At 47.6% G+C, this 20,043-nt stretch overlaps 1 protein-coding gene across 1 annotated transcript in view; it reads left to right on the forward strand.

Moving 5' to 3' along the window:
* Window positions 1–20,043, forward strand: part of SH2B2 (SH2B adaptor protein 2) — a 66,147-nt gene that overhangs the window by 28,551 nt on the left and 17,553 nt on the right. The window contains exons 2-3 of the mRNA XM_073315653.2: window positions 6,187–7,074; window positions 15,234–15,335. Coding sequence (XP_073171754.1) covers window positions 6,214–7,074; window positions 15,234–15,335 — 963 coding nt within the window. The 5' untranslated portion in view covers window positions 6,187–6,213. The remainder of the gene's footprint in view (window positions 1–6,186; window positions 7,075–15,233; window positions 15,336–20,043) is intronic.

The raw sequence follows: 20,043 nt of genomic DNA on the forward strand, positions 1-20,043 counted from the left end.
TTGCACAGCTGCAGAACCGTGAATGCACCTGCAGAATGGGCTACTTGTCAGTTGCTTTACTCGGGGCACATGCAGTAGAATCTGGTCTCCCTCCCCGTTCCATTCACCCAGGAGCTGCAGCTCCTTCCTGGAATGCTGCCCTGCCGTAGATCCTGACACTGATGAAGATGAGTGAGAGGCAAGGCTTCCCCGTAAGGAAAAGGAATTCTCTGAACGCCAGCCACGCAGCTCCAGAGCAGCACTTAATGGCTCTGAATCCCTTGCCCAATAGGTGAGAAATTATTAGTCCAGGTGTGACCTCAATTAATTGCTAGGCTGGCTTAACAAATGAGCATGGCTCTCTTTCCACCGAGGGTGTTGCTCTGTTGGAAGCAGGGGCAGTCGCTTGCCCCAAATTGCATCCAGAGGGGTGATGATGATTATTTTTGGCTTCCCTACCAATGAGTTCAGGCAGCAAGCGCCTCGAAATCTATCTAATCCTGCTGCTTGGCTGTCAGGGGCTGGGTGGACTCTGCATTCCCGATTTGATCTGTGTGACATTCCCTGCCCTTGACGCAGTCCATCCCTGCCATCAATAATGATCAGCATCAGACTCCCCTGCCCTCCCCACTCAGCTCCTGCTGGCTTGTTTTCCCATCAAAGCATTATTAATATCCCTGGGTTCCCCTCTGCACCTTGCGCTCCATTGATACTGACGGGGAGTGAGCTGGATTTATAATCTTGGTCAAGCCTGTGATTATAAGGGTCTCTCCCTGGCTTCATTGGGTGTGTCCAACCCAGGGCTCACGCAGAATTGGCTCCTTTATCCGTAATCATAGGAACAGATGTGATCTCTTTACCTTACAAACACTAACAAGCTAGATCTGGCCACACCATGCCTGTGAGGTTTCACCCTCATTTGAGATAGGTAGGTAGATAGATAAGGAAACCAAGACACAGAAAGGATAAGTGACTTGCCCAAGATCACATCATGAGCCTGTGTCAGGGTAGGGAAAGAGAACCCTGCAATCCTGACTCCCGAGCCTGTGTGTTAATCTTCAGCACCATATCAGCAAGAGCTAGTCCAACTCTGGCATTGGCAGCTCTACTCATCAATGTATAAACCTGGAAGCCCAGCCCAAAACACGTTGCTTTTCTCTGCTCATCTTATCTAGACCACGTCGCTGGGCTTTCTGCCTTTCCTCTTCCTGTGTCGGCTTGGAAGGTTGTCTCTGGCCCAAGCAGAAGCATGTTCAGAAGCTGACGCTCATGAGCTTCTGTCTCTCCTCCAGACTTGATCCCACAAGGGATTTCGAAAGGACCCTGCACTTCCCCTGGGGAAAGTGGTTTTACTTTCAAGTTCACTGTTTTCCACCCAGCCTCTGTGGGGACAGATGCTGAGGAGGGTCCAAGCAACAGTAAATAAAAGCGCTCACACTTTCTACTCCATGGATGTGTGGCCAGAGTGTTTAAAAGGTTAAGAATCATCCATAGATGTTCCAATAAATGGCTAAGCAACTGTTAGAGTCCAGTAGTGTCCTTATTATAGAGGGCTGTAAGCCAGGGTTATACCTTCTACTGCTCTGCTTACAACCACCTATAGAATCATAGAATATCAGGGTTGGAAGGGACCTTAGGAGGTCATCTAGTCCAACCCCCTGCTCAAAGCAGGACCAATCCCCAACTAAATCATCCCAGCCAGGGCTTTGTCAAGCCTGACCTTAAAAATATCTAAGGAAGGAGATTCCACCACCTCCCTGGGTAACGCATTCCAGTGTTTCACCACTCTCGTAGTGAAAAAGTTTTTCCTAAATCCAACCTAAACCTCCCCCACTGTAACTTGAGACCATTACTCCTTGTTCTGTCATCAGCAACCACTGAGAACAACCTAGATCCATCCTCTTCGGAACCCCCTTTCAGGTAGTTGAAAGCAGCTATCGAATCCCCCCTCATTCTTCTCTTCTGCAGACTAAACAATCCCAGTTCCCTCAGCCTCTCCTCAGAAGTCATGTGTTCCAGTCCCCTAATAATTTTTGTTGCCCTCCGCTGGACTCTTTCCAATTTTTCCACATCCTTCTTGTAGTGTGGGGCCCAAAACTGGACACAGTACTCCAGATGAGGCCTCACCAATGTCGAATAGAGGGGAACGATCACATCCCTCGATCTGCTGGCAATGCCCCTACATATACATCCCAAAATGCCATTGGCCTTCTTGGCAACAAGGGCACACTGTTGACTCATATCCAGCGTCTCGTCCACTGTAACCCTTAGGTCCTTTTCTGCAGAACTGCTGCCGAGCCATTCGGTTCCTAGTCTGTAGCGGTGCATGGGATTCTTCCGTCCTAAGTGCAGGACTATGCACTTGTCCTTGTTGAACCTCATCAGATTTCTTTTGGCCCAATCCTCTAATTTGTCTAGGACCCTCTATATCCTATCCCTACCCTCCAGCATATCTACCTCTCTTCTCAGTTTAGTGTCATCTGCAAACTTGCTGAGGGTGCAATCCACACCATCCTCCAGATCATTTATGAAGATATTGAACAAAACTGGCCTGAGGACCGACCCTTGGGGCACTCCACTTGATACCAGCTGCCAACTAGACAGGGAGCCATTGATCACTACCTGTTGAGCCCGACAATCTAGCCAACTTTCTATCCACCTTATAGTCCATTTATCCAGCCCATACTTCTTTAACTTGCTGGCAAGAATACTGTCAGAGACGGTGTCAAAAGCTTTGCTAAAGTCAAGGAACAACATGTCCACCGCTTTCCCCTCATCCACAGAGCCAGTTATCTCATCATAGAAGGCAATTAGATTAGTCAGGCACGACTTGCCCTTGGTGAATCCATGCTGACTGTTCCTGATCACTTTCCTCTCCTCTAAGTGCTTCAGAAATGATTCCTTGAGGACCTGCTCCATGATTTTTCCAGGGACTGAGGTGAGGCTGACTGGCCTGTAGTTCCCAGGATCCTCCTTCTTCCCTTTTTTAAAGATTGGCACTACATTAGCCTTTTTCCAGTCATCCGGGACTTCCCCGGTTCGCCACGAGTTTTCAAAGATAATGGCCAATGGCTCTGCAATCACATCCACCAACTCCTTTAGCACTCTCGGATGCAGCGCATCCGGCCCCATGGACTTGTGCTCGTCCAGCTTTTCTAAATAGTCCTGAACCACTTCTTTCTCCACAGAGGGCTGGTCTCCTCCTCCCCATGCTGTGCTGCCCAGTGCAGCAGTCTGGGAGCTGACCTTGTTCATGAAGACAGAGGCAAAAAAAAGCATTGAGTACATTAGCTTTTTCCACATCCTCTGTCACTAGGATGAACTCCTCATGCCCGTAACACTATAGAACACCTCTTCAGCATTTATTAACCTTTATTTGCTATAAATGTGCCTTCGCAGAAAGTGTGAGTAATGGGGTGGCGCTGAGGACAAAACAGATGTGTTTTACTTTTTTTTTCTTTTTTCTCCTCACCAGGCGATTCAGCTTATTAGCTTGTGAAATGCTTTCCCCAGGGCAGAGCTAGAAACCGGGGTGAGCTGCCCAGGCACTGGAGCGTATGTGGTAAGGACCAGTCCCCTCTAGTCCCACCTGCAGACAGACAGTGACCTGACCCTGAGGTTCTTGACCAGCACTGGCCTGTAGAGTAGAGTTCAACAAAACAAGTGCTGGCAGTTTGCATCGAACCTGCTGACCATATAGGGCTGGCTGGCTCCTCCTCGCTTCAGCTGCTGAATTGCACTGAACAGCAGCTAAAAATATCACATCCTTTCCTGATGCTATTCTTCAATGGCAGCCTCTGCGAGTAGCTACATCAGAGCTGTCAGGCAATTGTGAATGGGAGAGGAGGCGGGACGGCAGGATCCTGAATGGGAGGGGAGGCCAATCTGGAGGCACACGCTCTTCCTTTTAAGGTACGGTCTGCCAAAAGTTAGAGAGCTCCTGGCTTAATGAACCCAGCAATGAAGTGTGAGCTGCACACTTGTTTCCCTTCCCATCCTTTATCTGTCTTGTCTGTTTAGTGTGTGAGCTCTTTGGGAATTGGGTATGTATAGCGCCCGGCATGCTGGGGCTGGTGATCTCAGCTAGGGCCTCTAGTCTTTAAACCATGATTTGAGGACTGCAGTAACTCAGCCAGAGGTTAGGGGTCTATTTCAGGAGTGGATGAAGTTCTGTGACCTGCAATGGGCAGGAGATCAGACTGGATGATCACGATGGTCCTTTCTGTCCTTAAAGTCTATGAATCTACTGTACTACAGATAAAAACAGATGGGGTTGTACATTTGTGCAGTGTTGATGGGTTATGCAAGTCAGGTCATATCTCGCAACAGGAGGGATCTGTGTAGTTAGATACATGATGGATGGCTGCAAAAGGCAGTTACAATGGTCCGTTAGCTGGATTCATTTGCTGGCCCTATGAGCAATTCTTCATGTTAATTGCTCTAACCTTGCTCACGGTATTGCCCCCTTGACACCCAATCCAAGATGAGAGGGTGAGCGTATGAGGGAACTGAAACCACTACAGCAGCCCCTCTCAGTGCTTGGTGTAACTTCAGGAGCAGACGAGCATGGTCATTTCCAGCTAGGATTTAATACTTAGTGGGGCATATCAGGTCCAGGTGTGCTCCTGAGAAGATGAATGACTCCCGCAGGCGGCAGGCCATGCACGTGGATTGGTATCACTCCACCTCCAGCTTCAGCAATAGCAGAGGCTGGTTATGTCAGCAGAGTCCTTTAACTTATTCCAGCACAGAAGTGAAAGCAAAGGCTGGCTTTTTATGCTTTTGCAGCTGTGCCTGAATTAACCGATGTGGGGTTTCCCTTGTCACTTGGATGAGACCCTCCCAGCTCCTGTCGTCGTCCACTGACTCCATCTGTAAAAGATGCCATCTCCCGAAATACTTTCTTTTCCCAGGAGCAGGGATTAACAGCATTGCAGGAGAGCTCTCCCAAAATAAGGCACTCCACTCCATGCACTTCTCCCTCTGGGGAGAGGATAAGAGAACAAACGTGTGACAGGTGTGTGGCCGTGTTACTGAAAGCACTACTGGAAGGCACTCGTACGATAGTGTAAAAATATAGAATAGAATAGAACTCTGAATGGATGGAATTTCCTGTTTCCTCATTCACTGTGTGGCTCCGGAGGCAGGTTGTGCATAGCTGGCTCTCTATGTATGCCCTAACTTTGACTTATTCCTCTGAACTCCAAGCAGCTATTTTGTGATTTTTTTTTTCCCCCATGTGGTTGGTGGTGTCTGCCTAGCCCTGCTGCACCTGGCTGGGACTCTGTCTGCTCTCATACGATACACAGGGCAGGGTCTGGGTTCGCGTGCTGATAAGACACGTCTATGGAAAAACTTTGCACCACAGGAAGCGATGTTGGTGATTCTGTAGACGACACTCTTCCTTCTGAGTCCGTACTTGTCTCTGTCCCAGTCATGATGCTGAGAGCACCATCTGTCATTGCGGAATGGTAGCACTCTTCTTTTAAAAGACTAGACTGTTGATCATTGTGACCTAGCCAAATTTATATTTGGTATTTACATTTTGCTTACCAAAAAAGTCTCTCTTGTAGCTTCAGTTGGACACAGTATTCTTCTCTTTCTGCCCTGAAGGGAAGTGTTGTAATTTGCTGTTAAATGGTGGATATGTTCTGCTCCAGAGGTGGATGCGTTTCAGTAGTGAGTGAGGTCATCATGGTGCAGATGATATATACAAGGCCTGGTTTTCAACTGTAGGCCTCTAATTTAAGGCATCCAGTTCCGTATTTTGGGTGTTCATATTGGTATCTTAGCTGTGAAAATGCTGATGTGAGCACCCAGATGTGAAACAGGATGTGCTAACTAAGATACCAATGTTCTAGAACCTGATTCCCACTATCCCACCACCCTGCAAAGCCCCGTGGGATCCTTGGGGATCATAGCCATTAGTCAGTGGTCTTAAGACATGGAACATCTTAGGGCTAGAGTCTGAAGTGATGTGATCATAGAGGCAGAAATAAGGTTGCACTAACCATAGTTTTGCATGCTTTTTAGACATGGTGGAATGTTGTGACTGCAGCTGTTTAAAATGTTACATACCATCAATTGTCCTTGTTTTTCTTGTGGATTCCCTTGGTCATGGATAGTTCTGCAGTGGTGTGTGTGTGTTTGTGTTTGGAATTCCTTATCTGAACTGTCATTAACCTTCTCTTTGATTTGCCTTTGCAGTTTGCTGGCAGGTGGAATGGGACAGTCATGAATGGTGATGCCCTTTGCCAAGAGTCTTCCTCCCAGCTTCCCGACTGGAGGGAATTCTGTGAGCTCCATGCCCAGGCTGCTGCGGTGGACTTTGCTCAGAAGTTCTGCCAGTTCCTGAGGGAGAACCCCCATTACGATACCCCGGGGGCTGAAACCTCCTTCTCCCATCACTTTGCTGCCAATTTCTTGGACATCTTCAGCTTGGAGGTCAGTAGAGTGTTCGTGTCCGACTCCCCAGCCACGTACAACATAGTGCCCTTTGTGGGGCTACAGAACTGCCACATGCCTTACGGCCGAGACATCCTCCAGAGGAAAGAGGAGACCTCCACAGAATCCCTGGACAGCATGGACAACCCTGTGAATTCCAGCCGATATCTGAGCCAGTCCCAGCAGGCTCAGGCTCATAAAGTTTCTTCCTACGGCCACTCTCGGAGTTCAGAGGACGTCTCTGTCCATGCTACTTCCAAGCCGAAATTCAAGAAAGGTTTCTCCTTGAGGAATATGAGCCTGTGTGTGGTGGATGGCATGAAGGAGATGTGGCACAGGAAGTCCTCTCCGGAGCCAGGTGTGGAGGCCATGCAGGGAGGCAGGAGGTCAGAGAGAGAGCACTGTCCCTCTGTGATCAAGGAACACAATGACACGAGGGAGAGATGGACTCACAAGCTGCGGCTGTCAAAAGTCCAGTCTTCCAAGGTGGAACTGGTGGATATTCAGAGGGAGGGCACCCTCCGCTACATGGTGGCGGATGACACAAACTGCGTGGGTAGCTCTCAGTGGCAGAAATGTCGGCTGATGCTCAGGAAGGCTGTTAAGATGGAGGGGGAGAGGTTCCTGCTGGAGTTTTATGTGCCACCAAAGGTAGGTCTTGTAGGTTCTTCATGGCTGAGCTTCCTATCTATATTGACTTGCTTGGCTGCAGAGTTTATAGATGTGACGCTCCTCGCCCCGAGAAGCCATAGATCCCAGCTGACATGTCTCCAAGCTGCGCTTCATCAGAGCTCCAGATGGCCGTGGCGGTTTTACAGCTCTCTGCTGGGCTGGTGTACTGCTTCCCGGTGATGGGTGTTGCTCCTCTATTGTTTCAGATGGTCTATTTTAATCCTCCACCTCCTGGTCTTAATCCACTGTATGGGATGAAGTATAATTCAGTGGTTTTGCTTATTTTGTCTGTGCCAAACTCTCCACGAAGTTTCTGACAAACAGTGTTACTGTCCGCTCAGACTTCCTGATGCCCAGTGCTCCTAGTTCGTTATCTATCTTATAGGTCTTTGAACTAGATTTGAATAGGGATTGGAGGTTTTTTTTCCCACTACCAATGTGTCTCACCCCAGAACTGGACGATCCACCTCCTAGGGGTGAAAGAGGAATTTAGTATCCCCAATCATAGAATCATAGAACTGGAAGGGACCTCAAGAGGTCCTCTAGTCCAGTCCCCTGCGCTCAAGGCAGGACTAAGTATTATCTAGACCGTCCCTGACAGGTGTTTGTCTAACCTCCTCTTAAAAATCTCCAATGATGGAGACCCACAACCTCCCTAGGTGATTTATTCCAGTGCTTCACCACCCTGACTGTTAGGAAGTTTTTCCTAATGTTAATCTGTTCAGTCACTGGCCTCTAAGTTAAGACTGAAAGCAAAAGGGCCAGTTGAGGCAGGCACAGCTACTGAGGCCGTCAGCGAGCCTTTTTTGATAGTGACGCTTCCCAAATCCATCACTAAGAAAGGATGGCCTAGTAGTTAGGGTTCTAGCCTGGGAGTTGGGTGACCTGGCCCCAATTGCTCTGTCACCAACTTCCTTACCAGTTCCCCTCCCCAAGCCATCCAGTCCCTCAGGGACTCAATCATTCCTGTTTGAGTGCTACTTTGTCTGGATTTTAGGGACAGGGTCTGATTTCAAATAGCAAGAAGCACTGAAGGCATCCATCTGCACCCGCCTAGCAACCCTGTCTTGGGATTCATGTAATACACATGATTTGTACCCCAATCAGCCACGCTTAAAGCTTGGCTTTTGTTGCCTCATGTAGATGGGCATCAGACTGGTAATCCTGTTACAGGGGTGTAACATGACTCCGTAATGTGGATTGGTTCCTGTCTACACTGGCAAGAGGAAGCTGAGTTATTCCTGGTGCTATCATGCGAAAAATATAATGCAGTATTTTTTCTTTTTCTGGTGGTGATGAGCCCAGACATGTCATCTTTGCTGTTGTGATCACTGCCATCTTGGCTGACATTGAAGATTGAGCCTGGGACATCCAGAGCTAAAAGCATGAGCTGTTCTTTCTTGAGCTAAAGAGCCAGTGCTACAATCTGGGGTGTAAAAGCCTCGTATCCTCTGTCGATCAGGTACCGAGAGGGCCCTGTAATTTGCGCTCTTATGTGTTAGGAACAAAGCGTCCGTGACTCGCTCTAGCTTTCTATCCTCTTGCTATTTCTTCTCTTGTATCAGCCATGTGGGCAGTCTGTTAGTCAGCCCGGCGTTTGGGCAAACTCGGATCCCGGTGTTCACCTGGCAGGAGACTGAAGCCAGGAGCTGTCCCAATACACCAGTGAACTGCTTTCTAGTAGCTGTTAACCTGCAACGTATAGGAACCTCCTCTAACCTTTCATTTCTGCTGCGGAAACATCTCCACATCTCCCTGTTCGTTAGCTGCGAGGCTAATGAGGGTTCTGTCAGGTGCTGCTCACTGAGCTGCACTGACCAGTCACCAACTGGATGTCAGGGATGTAAAAATAGATTGTGATGGGCCTGAGCAGTCTTGAGTACTCTCGGCCCATTAGCACTGTCACTCACGCTTCAGACATACACAGTACAGAGCCAGGACTAGCCCTTCCCACCTCCAGATAGGAAGGCAACTTGTGAACCCCACACCCATGTTTTTGACAGGTTCGGTTTCTCTGTACCGCTAGGTAACTGTGACAGGGGATAAAGAACTCCAGCCATGCCCCCTTTCCTGCCCATCCTGCCCTCAGGATAGTAGATTTCACCTAGACATGGGCTAAAATTGGAACCTCAATTCCTGACCGTTTTTTAGTTTAATCAAAATTGAACCTCTGCTCATGCATAGGAAACCACATTGGGAACATTGTGAGGGGTGTAGAACTGAGTAGCTGCTTCAGCCTTTTCTGTAGCTTCTCTACTGTGATCCTGTGAGGTATGCTCAGACATCTTTATCTGAGAAATTTGGTGGCTTTGATTAAATGGAATCCAGTCCAAACCTTCCCTAGTTTTGCCTAATCAAGCCCAGCTTCCATGGGCAATTGTCAGTGACGACATCCTGAAGAGAGAGAGTTTCAGCACATAGCCAGTAGCTGCCTTGGCCATTGGAGACTTGTAAGGGTCCCGCAGGTCAGGCAGGTAGTGATAAGTCGGTAGGTGGCACTCCTTCCTCCCTCACCCCTGAATCAGTGCTGACTCAATACCCCAGGACGGCTTTAAGAGACTGCTGCTGGAGGCGCTCTCTTTCAGGTGAGAAGCAAAGCCAAGGTCCTAAACACATTTGATTACTAACGGTCCAGGGCACTTTGCAGCAATAATTATGCTGCCTCCAATGTCCTAGGCAAATCCAACTTTCTGTTCTGCTTACCTAACTGCCAGGGAGTTTTCAGCCGGAAAAGCGTGCCGTGTTCCTGTGCGCTGTTAAACAGCTGCAGTGTTTCATTCCAGCACTGGCTGCATTCAGAGGTGGATGAAGTGGTTCTTGTGTGTAGTTTGTGGAGCAGTGGGTAAGTCTGTAAAGTGCTGTTGCATCCAGTGGGATGAATGGAGCTAAAGAAATGTAAGGTGATGAATCTTTCTCTGGCATTTAGGCTTGCTCTCACACCCACACCCACATCCCCCCTCCCCCCTCCAATAACATTTCAATGAGAGAGAAGAAAGACTTCAGTGTCTTCTGCCAGGAGCATTCTAGCCCATATAGTAAATATTGTTCCTGTTTCCTCTTTCGTAGCACACCTTCCCAAATGATCTTCTCAGTTACTTGCCTTCCTGAACATTTATTTATTTATCCCTTTCTTCCCTGCACTCTTTTCCTTCCACAGGGTCCTAAAGAAAGCTTCGGAAAAAGGAACCAACTACTATAGATTCATTATGCAATTTAATATCATCTATCTACCTACCTGCATGTCCCTCTTTACTATCAAGTACCTGAGCATCTCACAAACATGTGGCAGAGAATTATTATCCCAACTTTAGAGTTGGGGACACTGAAACACAGAGACTGAATGATCCTCATTATGGAATGGCCCCATATGGTCCCCACCATTACAGTATCTGGGCCCCTCGCTGTCTTTAATGTGTATACCCTCACAGCACCCCTGTAAGGCTGGGAAGTGCAATTATCCTCCATTGTACAGATGGGAAACTGAGGCGTGGGAGAGGCTAAGTGTCTTGCCCAAGGTCACACAAGGAGACCATGAAAGAGCAGGGAATTGACCTTGGGTCTCTCAAGTCTCAGGCTAGTGCCCCGGCTGCTGGACCACCCTTCCTGCTGAGATGAAAAAAAAGCATACCCTGCATTTAAAATTAAGTTCTTACCTGTGGAGATACATTAATTTTACTTGGCATGCACGTTGCACTTTTTCTCTTCAAAGCACTGTAGAAACATTAACTAATGCTTCCAAGTAGATAAATTATGCAGATGAGGTAGTCATTACTAATTAAATCTGAGGTTACTAAATATAGATAATTTACTTTGTGCCATTTATGTTGTTGGTTTTTGTGTTTCATTCATCTTCCACAGTGGAACAGGGCTAATCCCGTTCACGAGTCATTTTCTACGCTAAGTCCCTGATTCAAAGCCACTGATCTGAAATGGACTGCAAATCAGGTCCTTACTCTTGTTGTACTTGGGCTTACAACTTGGCAGAGGAATGTTTACATTCAATAAAAATTGTGTGTGTGTGTGTGTGTGTGTGTTGCGAAAGAAATATACACCCTTTAGGAAGATATTTGAGTCCAATATAAACTGTTCCTCACAGTGTATTAACCTGAAATGGAGCTGGAGGAAAATCCCCCATGTAGATACCGGATCAGAGCACATGGAAAAGCCATTAGGGTGAAACCATTTATAGTGTCTGAATTCTGGGTGTCATCAAACATGTGAAATATCTGGTTTCCATTCACTGACTTCTAACCTTTCTAATGTCCCCTAGAGAACTGGAGACCGAGTGAGCGGGTTGGTTTGTTTATTTATTTATTTATTTAATTTTAACTGCATTACCTTCCTCCCCATCCCCAGCTCCCTACCCTCTGCCCCAGAGTCTCTTTCTGCACTAGCAGTTAGGGCATGAAAGATACATAGCTGGCATTGGCTCATCTGGGAGCAGTGCTTGTGAGTCTATGCACAGATTGATACAGCCATAGGGTTAGCTGGAGCAGTAACTGCTGTTAAGCAATATTATAGCTGGAAATAGGTATTTTTTCAGGTTTGTTTTTATCTCCCCTTTTAAAAAAATCAATGTTAAAAGGACCTCTTTTAAGTGCTTTTTATGAAAACAGTCTTGTCTTTTATTGTTATCGTTACACCCTTCTGAAAACTTTCGCTTAAATTTCTTTCCCTAATGATATCTATCTTCTTCATTTGTCAAATGTTCCTGTATTTCCACTCCCAACAAACCCTTTGAGAGGCACTGATGCGTTAACCTCGCTTTCTTGTACATTTGTGGGATGAGAACTTAAACTTTTGCTTCTGAGAGTGCACAAGAGCACACTACTTTGTTTTTGTGGGGGTCCTACAAAAATAGGGGCTAACTGGGTTTTCATTTAAAAAGAAAGAAAGAAAGAAAGAAAGAAAGAACCCTCTCCCATGGATATTGTACTTTCTGACAAAGTTAGGTGTGTGTATATTTTCCCAAAGCAACAGTGATTGAAAACATGAAGGGAAATTAAATGTGCTTCAAGTACCTGGCAGCAGTCCATCTTACTTTTTGGTGTTATACTAGCAGTCTTGATGGTGATTCAAAGTACAAAAACCTCCATTGCCTGCCCCCATTTATTCCTGTGATGAGTCTCTGAGCAAGCCCTAAAACCGCAGCTCAGGCGTAGGGCCTGATCCTGCAAGCACTTAAGCAGGGAGTAACTTTACTGACCTGGGGAGTCCTATTGACTTCTGTGGGACTACTCACATGTGCCAGTGTTTTTGCAGGGCTGGGAACTCGGTGAAGACTCCCTCTGTTGGCTCTTTTGTCTGCTGTTCCTGAGAAGAGTCAGAGCAAGTCTCTTCTTCCTTCCACCCCTCAGAGCTCGTGTCATATTTTCTTCCCTTTAAACAGCTGCTTCCTCTTTTTCTGATCCTCCTCTGGTCAAAAATTAAAAAAAACCCAGCCCAGCAGCTTCTGCAAGTTCATTGCTTCAAAACAAGCATTAGAGGACAGTTTATGGGAGCCGCTGAGCTGGTGCAGTGGTCCTTGGCTCTGTGGGTGCTCAGCACTTCTAAAGATCAGGGTCCTTCATTCATTTGGAGTCTTGCAGTGACAGTAACTTGGTCAGAACCTCCCAGGCCCAGCTAAACGAAAACTTAGGGGAAGGGAAAGGCAGCTCTTGGTTCCTGTTTCACAGCAACACTGATTTACAAAATGAGAACAGAACCCTTTATTAGTAACCTGTGGCATTATGAAGAAAAGGAGTACTTGTAGCTTATGAAAGCTTTTGCTCAAATAAAGTTGTTAGTCTCTAAGGTGCCACACGTCCTCCTGTTCTTTTTGCGGATACAGACTAACACGGCTGCTACTCTGAAACCTGTGGCATTATGCGCATTGTGAGCCTGTTTCTGTCGTCTAGGGTCTGGAGGCACTTGGGATAACTCATGTTTTCTGATGATTATGTTGCCTTTCTATTCCTTTTCTAGATGCTTGCTTTGAATTCAAGTGCACAGCTTGAGGGAGGATTAGCCAGTCTGTCTGTCTAGTTAAGAGAAACTCTTGCTTCCAAATCCCTAACTGTAATAATTCTAGGGGCCAATTTACTAGAAATCTGGGGATTGTTGCTCAAATGTGCTACTAGACAAGCTTTTACTAATAATCATGTTGCGTTTATATAGGACCTTTCATTCCGAAGAGTTGTATACATTTAGGGCCCAATCCTGCAAACACTTGCTACCAGTTATAATGTTTACTAGTAGCCGCACATCCATTGATTTCATGGGAGTAAGTACTACACTCAGTAGCAAGTGTTTGCACAGTCAGACTTGAGGCCCACTCCTGTACCACAGGGGAACTGGGAGCTTTGAAATAGACTTCAGTGGAAGCAGGACTGAATTGTCTTCAGCATACAGCACTGTGGAAATTCAACCACCTCGAGGGAGGAGGGCAACAACCAACCATAAGACACCTGTGAGGGGAAGGTAAGTATTTAGGAGATGGAGGAAACTGAGGCACAGTCAAGTCACTTGTTCAAGGCCAGACAGCGCATCACTGGGAGAGCTGGGAACAGAACGCAGGAGTCCTGACCGTATTGTCTGCTCTTAACCCTTATACATGCTCCCTCTCCCTATTAAAAAGGAGACACCACAAATCTGGAGCTGAGATACCCAGCAGCTTATTATTTATCTTGCCCTTAAGTGTGCAAAGTGCTTAGCATGCATCAGGTTGCATGTCTGTTACCAGGGCTGCAGCGGTGTATAGAGACCATCCCATTGCCCAAAGAGAGCAGCATTTATGCCTCTGAAATCGCTTGTTCTTGCCTTTGGCTTCCAGTGGTGGGGACAGGAGGAGAAGGTTCACTTTGAAAGTGTCTTCCACTGCTTAGTAAAGAGCCTTCATCACGGAGCTCTTTATAGACATAGGAAAGAGCTGCTTCTGGGGTGGAACACATGAGCTGCCCAACAGTACACTGGGACATAGCACTGTACAACAGGAAATGGAGGAGAAATACAGTATAGCTTGTTTTACTCTAGGGGGCTGGAATAAGCAAGACCAGCAAAAGTGCAGCTTTGGCCGTGTAAGTTACAGCCACACCAGGAGTGCTTTGCCAGCGTAGTATTCCAGTACAGCTACATGCAAAGCACTCCTGGTGTAGAACTGGTGTAAATTTTTATCCCCACTCTACAGGTAAGGACACAGAGGCATGGAGAGATTAGATTATAAAGTCTTTGGGGCTGGGACTGTGCTGCCTTTTGTATTTGTACAGAGCCTAGCACATCTGGAGTATCTACAAATGTACAGCTTCAATTGCCAATCACCCTCTTCCCCCCATGGACAAACTGGCCTTGCTGAGGTTTGTAAATGCATCTCTGGAGTCTGCTGCTGGGGATGGGTGTGAGGAAAGATGTGACTGTGTCTACATGAAAGAATTTTAGCAGCAGATTCCCACTGCTGCTGCAGCAAGTTCAGCTGTTTCAGGGGGTACCCTGGGGCGGGAACCTCTTGTTGTGGTGAATCAGGGTAACTCAGTTGACAGCAGTGGAGGGTCTCAACCCTAGTGCAGTCGAGGCTCTGGCACGCTGTGTTGAAAAGCTGCATCCACACTAAAGCTCTTACTGGTACAGCTGAACCGGTGGCAACCCCAGTGGGAAACTTTTTGTCAAAATTCCCTACAATAGACAAAGCAGATGTGTCTTCACTTACCTACTGAAATGCCTCTCTCTCTTCCAGATAAACTGGCACATCCCCCATCTGTCTGCCCTTTCCTGGCTCTGCCTCCCCTTGCCTTTTGTGCATGCTAAATATTTCCTTGATCAGATAGCATTATTTCCTCCCAGCGCATCTTAATAAAGAGAGAGAGATTAAAAAAAAAAACCCAGAGACATTAATGTAGTCGGCAGAGCTGGAATGTCAGCAGACACTGAAATAAGCAAGCGGGTTGGCAGTGAAATACGCTAACTCTCCTATCTTCCACCGGGGCGTCTCTTGGCTTAATTAAAAGATCTTGGAGTTATCAGGCGCATGAGGGAAATTGTTTGGTTTTTTTTTTAATAACTGCACAGATTGGAGAGGGAGCTTGCCTTGCTGTGAGCTGGGCTGTATCGCCCATTGGGAGAATTTCTGTTCTACAGGCACTGTTCATTCCTTTTATTTCTTCCAGGTTTCCAAACCTAAGGTCAGCATCCCACTCTCGGCCATCATTGAGGTCCGGACAACCATGCCTTTGGAGATGCCGGACAAAGACAACACCTTTGTGTTGAAGGTAAGGCTGCTTGGCTAATAAGGCACCCTGGATGCCTTGAGACTGTACTGAACCCACCAAAGCTCTGGGCTTCTCCTCCCAACTCCCCAGCAGTCAGTGACTGCACAGATCTGGTGCCTGTGCCCTTCCCTCCCGTCACATGGTGAGGTGACTGAGGGAGGAAGGGAACTTTGCGTCCATGGCATGTATTCTCTTCCCTGCAGAAGGCTGGCACCAATCAGCTATGCACCAGGCCACTGCCAGCTGTTTGCCTGAAGATCCTCTAGTGCTTTAATCCACCCCGAACGTAGCATACACGTATAATATTAACATTCAACTGCCCTCTTGCGTTTGTCTTGCTGCTCCTCCTCCACAGCCATCTTTATGGACTGTGGAAGGGGCAGATGAACTGATAACAGTGCTGGACTGTGGAGATTCTTAAGATATGTCCACACAGCACACTAATCCCTTGCCTGTGGGACTTGGGTCCACACCTGAGTGTTCATGCTTCATTATAAACCTGGGTTTACATTGGCGGGATCTGGGTCTCCCAGCCATGCTAACGCTTCCATGCTACACCGTGCAGACCTTCTGACTTGGCTCTGCGGCTTGAGCTGCGTCCACACTGCAAAATGGCAAGGCTTGGACCCGAGTCACAGCAGGGACTCGGGCTCTGACCCCCTTCCTGCCCTCCTTTCCCTTCCCTGCCAGCAGGATCAGAGGACCACCTGGGTGCTGAGTGCTTGCTGACCTGAGTCAGACTGATTTGTGTCTGGACAGAAGCAGGCCTTGGCTCAAATCTGAGTCAGAATCCAGTCTTAGTGTGCAGTGTAGACATACCCTTAAACACAGTGGCCCCAAGCAGTCACTCGTGAGGTCTTTCCCTGAGGCAAACCCTGCCCCCGCTTGGTAACCTTCTGCAGCACTGTGTGGCAGCTAACCGGTGGCATTACTTAGCGAGTGCAGTGCTGTCATGAGGCTTGGTTCACGGGTGTTTTTCAGTGGAAGGTATTGCAGAGAGACAAGATGGTGATGGTGTTAAATCTCTGTTCCGAGGGCCCAGGCTCCGAATCAGGGCCAGATTCCACTCTGTTTGGCTGGGGGAGGTCTGGTGTACTGCCAGACTCCTTAGGGCTGTCTTGCTCTGGAAAATGACTATAACAATGGCATGTATGTATGATTCTCTCTCTCTCTCTCTCTGGCTTCTGGAGCAAATCTGCTCAGTTTACAAGGAGAATGATGCATTTTCCCTATGCACATCTCCTCACCCTGGGATCTGCCAGTTAATCTGGGCTCTTTCTGCCTTATCAGAAAGTTCCCAGCTTGCTGTTTTGGTCACTGTAACAATAGCCGTTTCTAGCAACAAAGATTCTGTGGCCGGAATTTGGGCAACAATTCTGTTGACGATGCATGGATCAGAATAGAATCCTGCTTACTCCCTTGGAGCTGTGAGGATTTTGCAGAGCTAAGAGAATTAATATTTTACAGTGAAGCCTGAAGATTGCAGATTAAATATGCAAGTGATCTGTCTTGGTGCCATTTTTGCATAGTTACTTTTCTGTGTTGGACTACACTTTACAATTCCCCAACAATTAACTAAGTGCTCCCCTCAGGTCTGCTCCTATACTTATCTTCCCGCACTAGCTGATAGGTGCACTTGAATGATCACGTAGGGTTTTCCATTCTTTTAGCCCCCTGTAGGTGAACAGCAATTGCTTGCTTCTTGTCCTAACCAGCAGTAAAACTCACTCCGGAGCCCTGAATTTTACTTCTGGCACTGTGACCTTGGGCAAGTTAATTCCCCTCTGATTTGTTTCCCTTCCCACCTTTTGTCTGCCTTGTCTGTAATCTCTTTGAGGGACTTTCTCTCCCTATGTGTTTGGATGGTGCCTGGAACAATGGAGCCTCTAGACAAACAGTACACTAAAAGATTGTCTGCTTTGTCCTCTCCCTCTTAGAGGCTGCATTTGGTCTTTGGTTGCCTTCTGGGCACCTCTCCAAATCGCGAGATTACAGAAGAGGCTCTCCCCTTTTTAAAAAAGGATTTGTTAGGTAGACAGCCCTGTTTGGCTGGCAAAGGGGGAATCCATCCACACTCAGAGACCGTCCCCAAGGGGGGATCTAGTCATGCTTCCTCTCCTGGGGAGCTGCTCCCTGGTATGTAAATGTTGCTGTTCTAGGCCACTAGAGTGGAGTGACGGTTTTATCAATAAGGGGCTGGCAGATGCTGTTTGATCTGTGGTAGCCTCACTTGCATTGGAAGCTGTACAGCCTCTAGGGATGAGGAATCACACATAGCAGATGGGAGTCTGGGGGAGAGCAGATATTAAAAGTCTGTCTCCCTCTCTCGCTATAGAGACCCCAGAGAAGAGTTTTCCATAAAATACAATTAATTAGCTCGCTATGCGATCCCGTACAGCATGCTGGTGGCAGCTGCTGCTAACAAACTCTCCCTACAAATGGGGATTTCGTCCCACTGGGCCTAAGCAGAAGGGGTGGAAAATGTCTATGCTGCCTGCTGAGCTGGGAGGCGGCTCCCCCCGAGCCGGAGCTGAGCTCTGCCTTTTTGTGGCTGAGTTTCATTCCCAGCCATCCAGGTTCCCCCTCCCTCTCCTGCCCCCAGAACACAGAGCTCCTAGAATCTGGCTCATCCGGGGCCGCCGCGCGAAAGCACGCAATGAATGCTGAGTTAAAATTTCTTTTTTTTTAAAAAAAAAAAATTGAGTGCTTCACTCTGACTAATGTGGCTGCCACTTCACATCAGGTGCTCTCTATGGGATGTTTGTGTTAATGGACTATCGCTCCCCCTTGAGCCGGATCAGAAACGCTTACGGCTACAGCCAGGAGGTTACCGTGCATACGTGAGTGAAAATAGCCTGATGTTTCCAGTGCACCAGCATCCGTTCCAGGGCTGGGCCAGCACTATGTGTTTGTGAGCATCCAGGTATCCAGCTGCCTGTCTGAACTCTCCAACCTACACCAGTTCCCAGAATTAGAAGAGGACGGTCACAAGATCAGGCACTCTCAGGATATCTTGGTCCCTTTGCTTTTGGTCCCAGTTCAAACCCACAAGCTGGTGCAGCTTTGTCTAGTGGGTTGAGGCTGAAGACCTGTGTTCTGCTCCCTTCTCTGCCCTGGGTGTAGGGTATAACCTGAGACAAGTTGTTTCCCTTCCTTGTGCCTTTGTTGTTTAAAAGGAGGACACTAATGCTCCCTCTCCTAGCAAAGCAATTGGGGATCAGGGGCATGAGAAGCTAGGGCAATGCCTTATTACTGTTGGCACTGACTGAGGCAGAACCCAACCTAAGCTCCCAGTGGGATGCCAGGAGGCACTGTGTTGCAGCAAGCACTGAGGGTGACTCAGTAGGGGGTGCTCATCTCTGAATCAACCTCCACCAGAGCCTCTATTCCATGGCTGCTGTCTTAAATTTATCTCCATCGGAGCTACAGAAACCAGAAACGGGGGTATGAGGAGAGAATCCAAGCACATGAGCAAAGCAGGCCCCAATCCTAGCTCCTTGTCTGACATCGGGACCAGCTTGGTGACCTGATGGCTGTTGCATTTCATTTATTAGGGAAGTGCCCGTTGCAGCTGCATAGTTTTAAGGCTGAGTTGAGTTTTGCACTTATTTTCATCTGTATTCCACATTATTGGCATGCCGCTGACCACTAAACGACTCCCTGGAAAGCCCAAGAGCCAGAACCTTCCCCCACTTTACATACTGCTGTCTTCCCACAAACCTCTTTTGTCTAAGCGAGTGTGGGGAAAGTGTGTGGGGATTCAGCTGGACCCAGATGGTGCACGTGTGCAAAGATGTCTTTTGGGAAGAGATGCAGAGGTGCTGAGCCGGGGGGCTGGCTTGCAGTGATTTCCATTATATACACTTAATGTAGAATACTGATGTTTGCATGCAGAATTTTACCCTAGATCTTGCCTTCCTTGCAACAAATCATACTGGGCTAACGTGATATTTGAACAGCCTCGCAGGAGAAAGAACATATGGTCCAGTGCCGGTCTCCTCTGACTGCCACTAGCCTTGTGCTTGCATCTGAGTTTTAGATACCTGGTGTGCTCATCACTTCCACTATGAAAGTCAAGAACACCCCCTCCCCATCCCATTGCTGCTTACATCACTCCTCTTCCCCATTGTTTGCCTAAAGCATATTTTCAAAGGAAGAGTTCAGAGGCCAGTTTGCCTGTGTGGATGAGCCTGTTTAAAGCTCTCACAATCATAAACGTCAAGGGGAAAACTGCCTGTAGAATGGTATTGCTTTCTTTGCCATAGTTTGATTTAAAAGCCTGGCACTTCACTTCCTGCTGCCTACCAGGCCTTTAAGAAAGCGCTTTGAATTGACTAGATGCCCCGTGGCACACAGAGGTTGCCATAGAAATGGTTCTTTCCCTTGGATGGCGGTTCCTTGGCAAGTCGAACTTATGCAAACTTCACCCACACTCCTTTTCAATGTGGACAAAGGGGCTTTGTGAGGCACAAAACTTTGTATTTGGTGTTCTGCTGTGTGGGGGGGGGAGGTTGTTCCTCACACTTTCTCTTTCCAGAGCGAGCAAGGCAGGTGATGGGTGAGGTGGAATCGTGTCCTGGGATAGCAGCTGGATTAATGCACCTTCTTTCCTCTCCTAAATTTTCCCAATAATTCCCTAACAATAACGGCTCTCCCCTTTGCTTCAGTCCCTGTTTCCCCTAAGGGTTTATTTGGTTTGTTAGTTTCA

The sequence above is a fragment of the Lepidochelys kempii genome, chromosome 17 (genome assembly GCF_965140285.1).
Source record: "Lepidochelys kempii isolate rLepKem1 chromosome 17, rLepKem1.hap1, whole genome shotgun sequence".
Taxonomy (NCBI): domain Eukaryota; kingdom Metazoa; phylum Chordata; order Testudines; family Cheloniidae; genus Lepidochelys; species Lepidochelys kempii.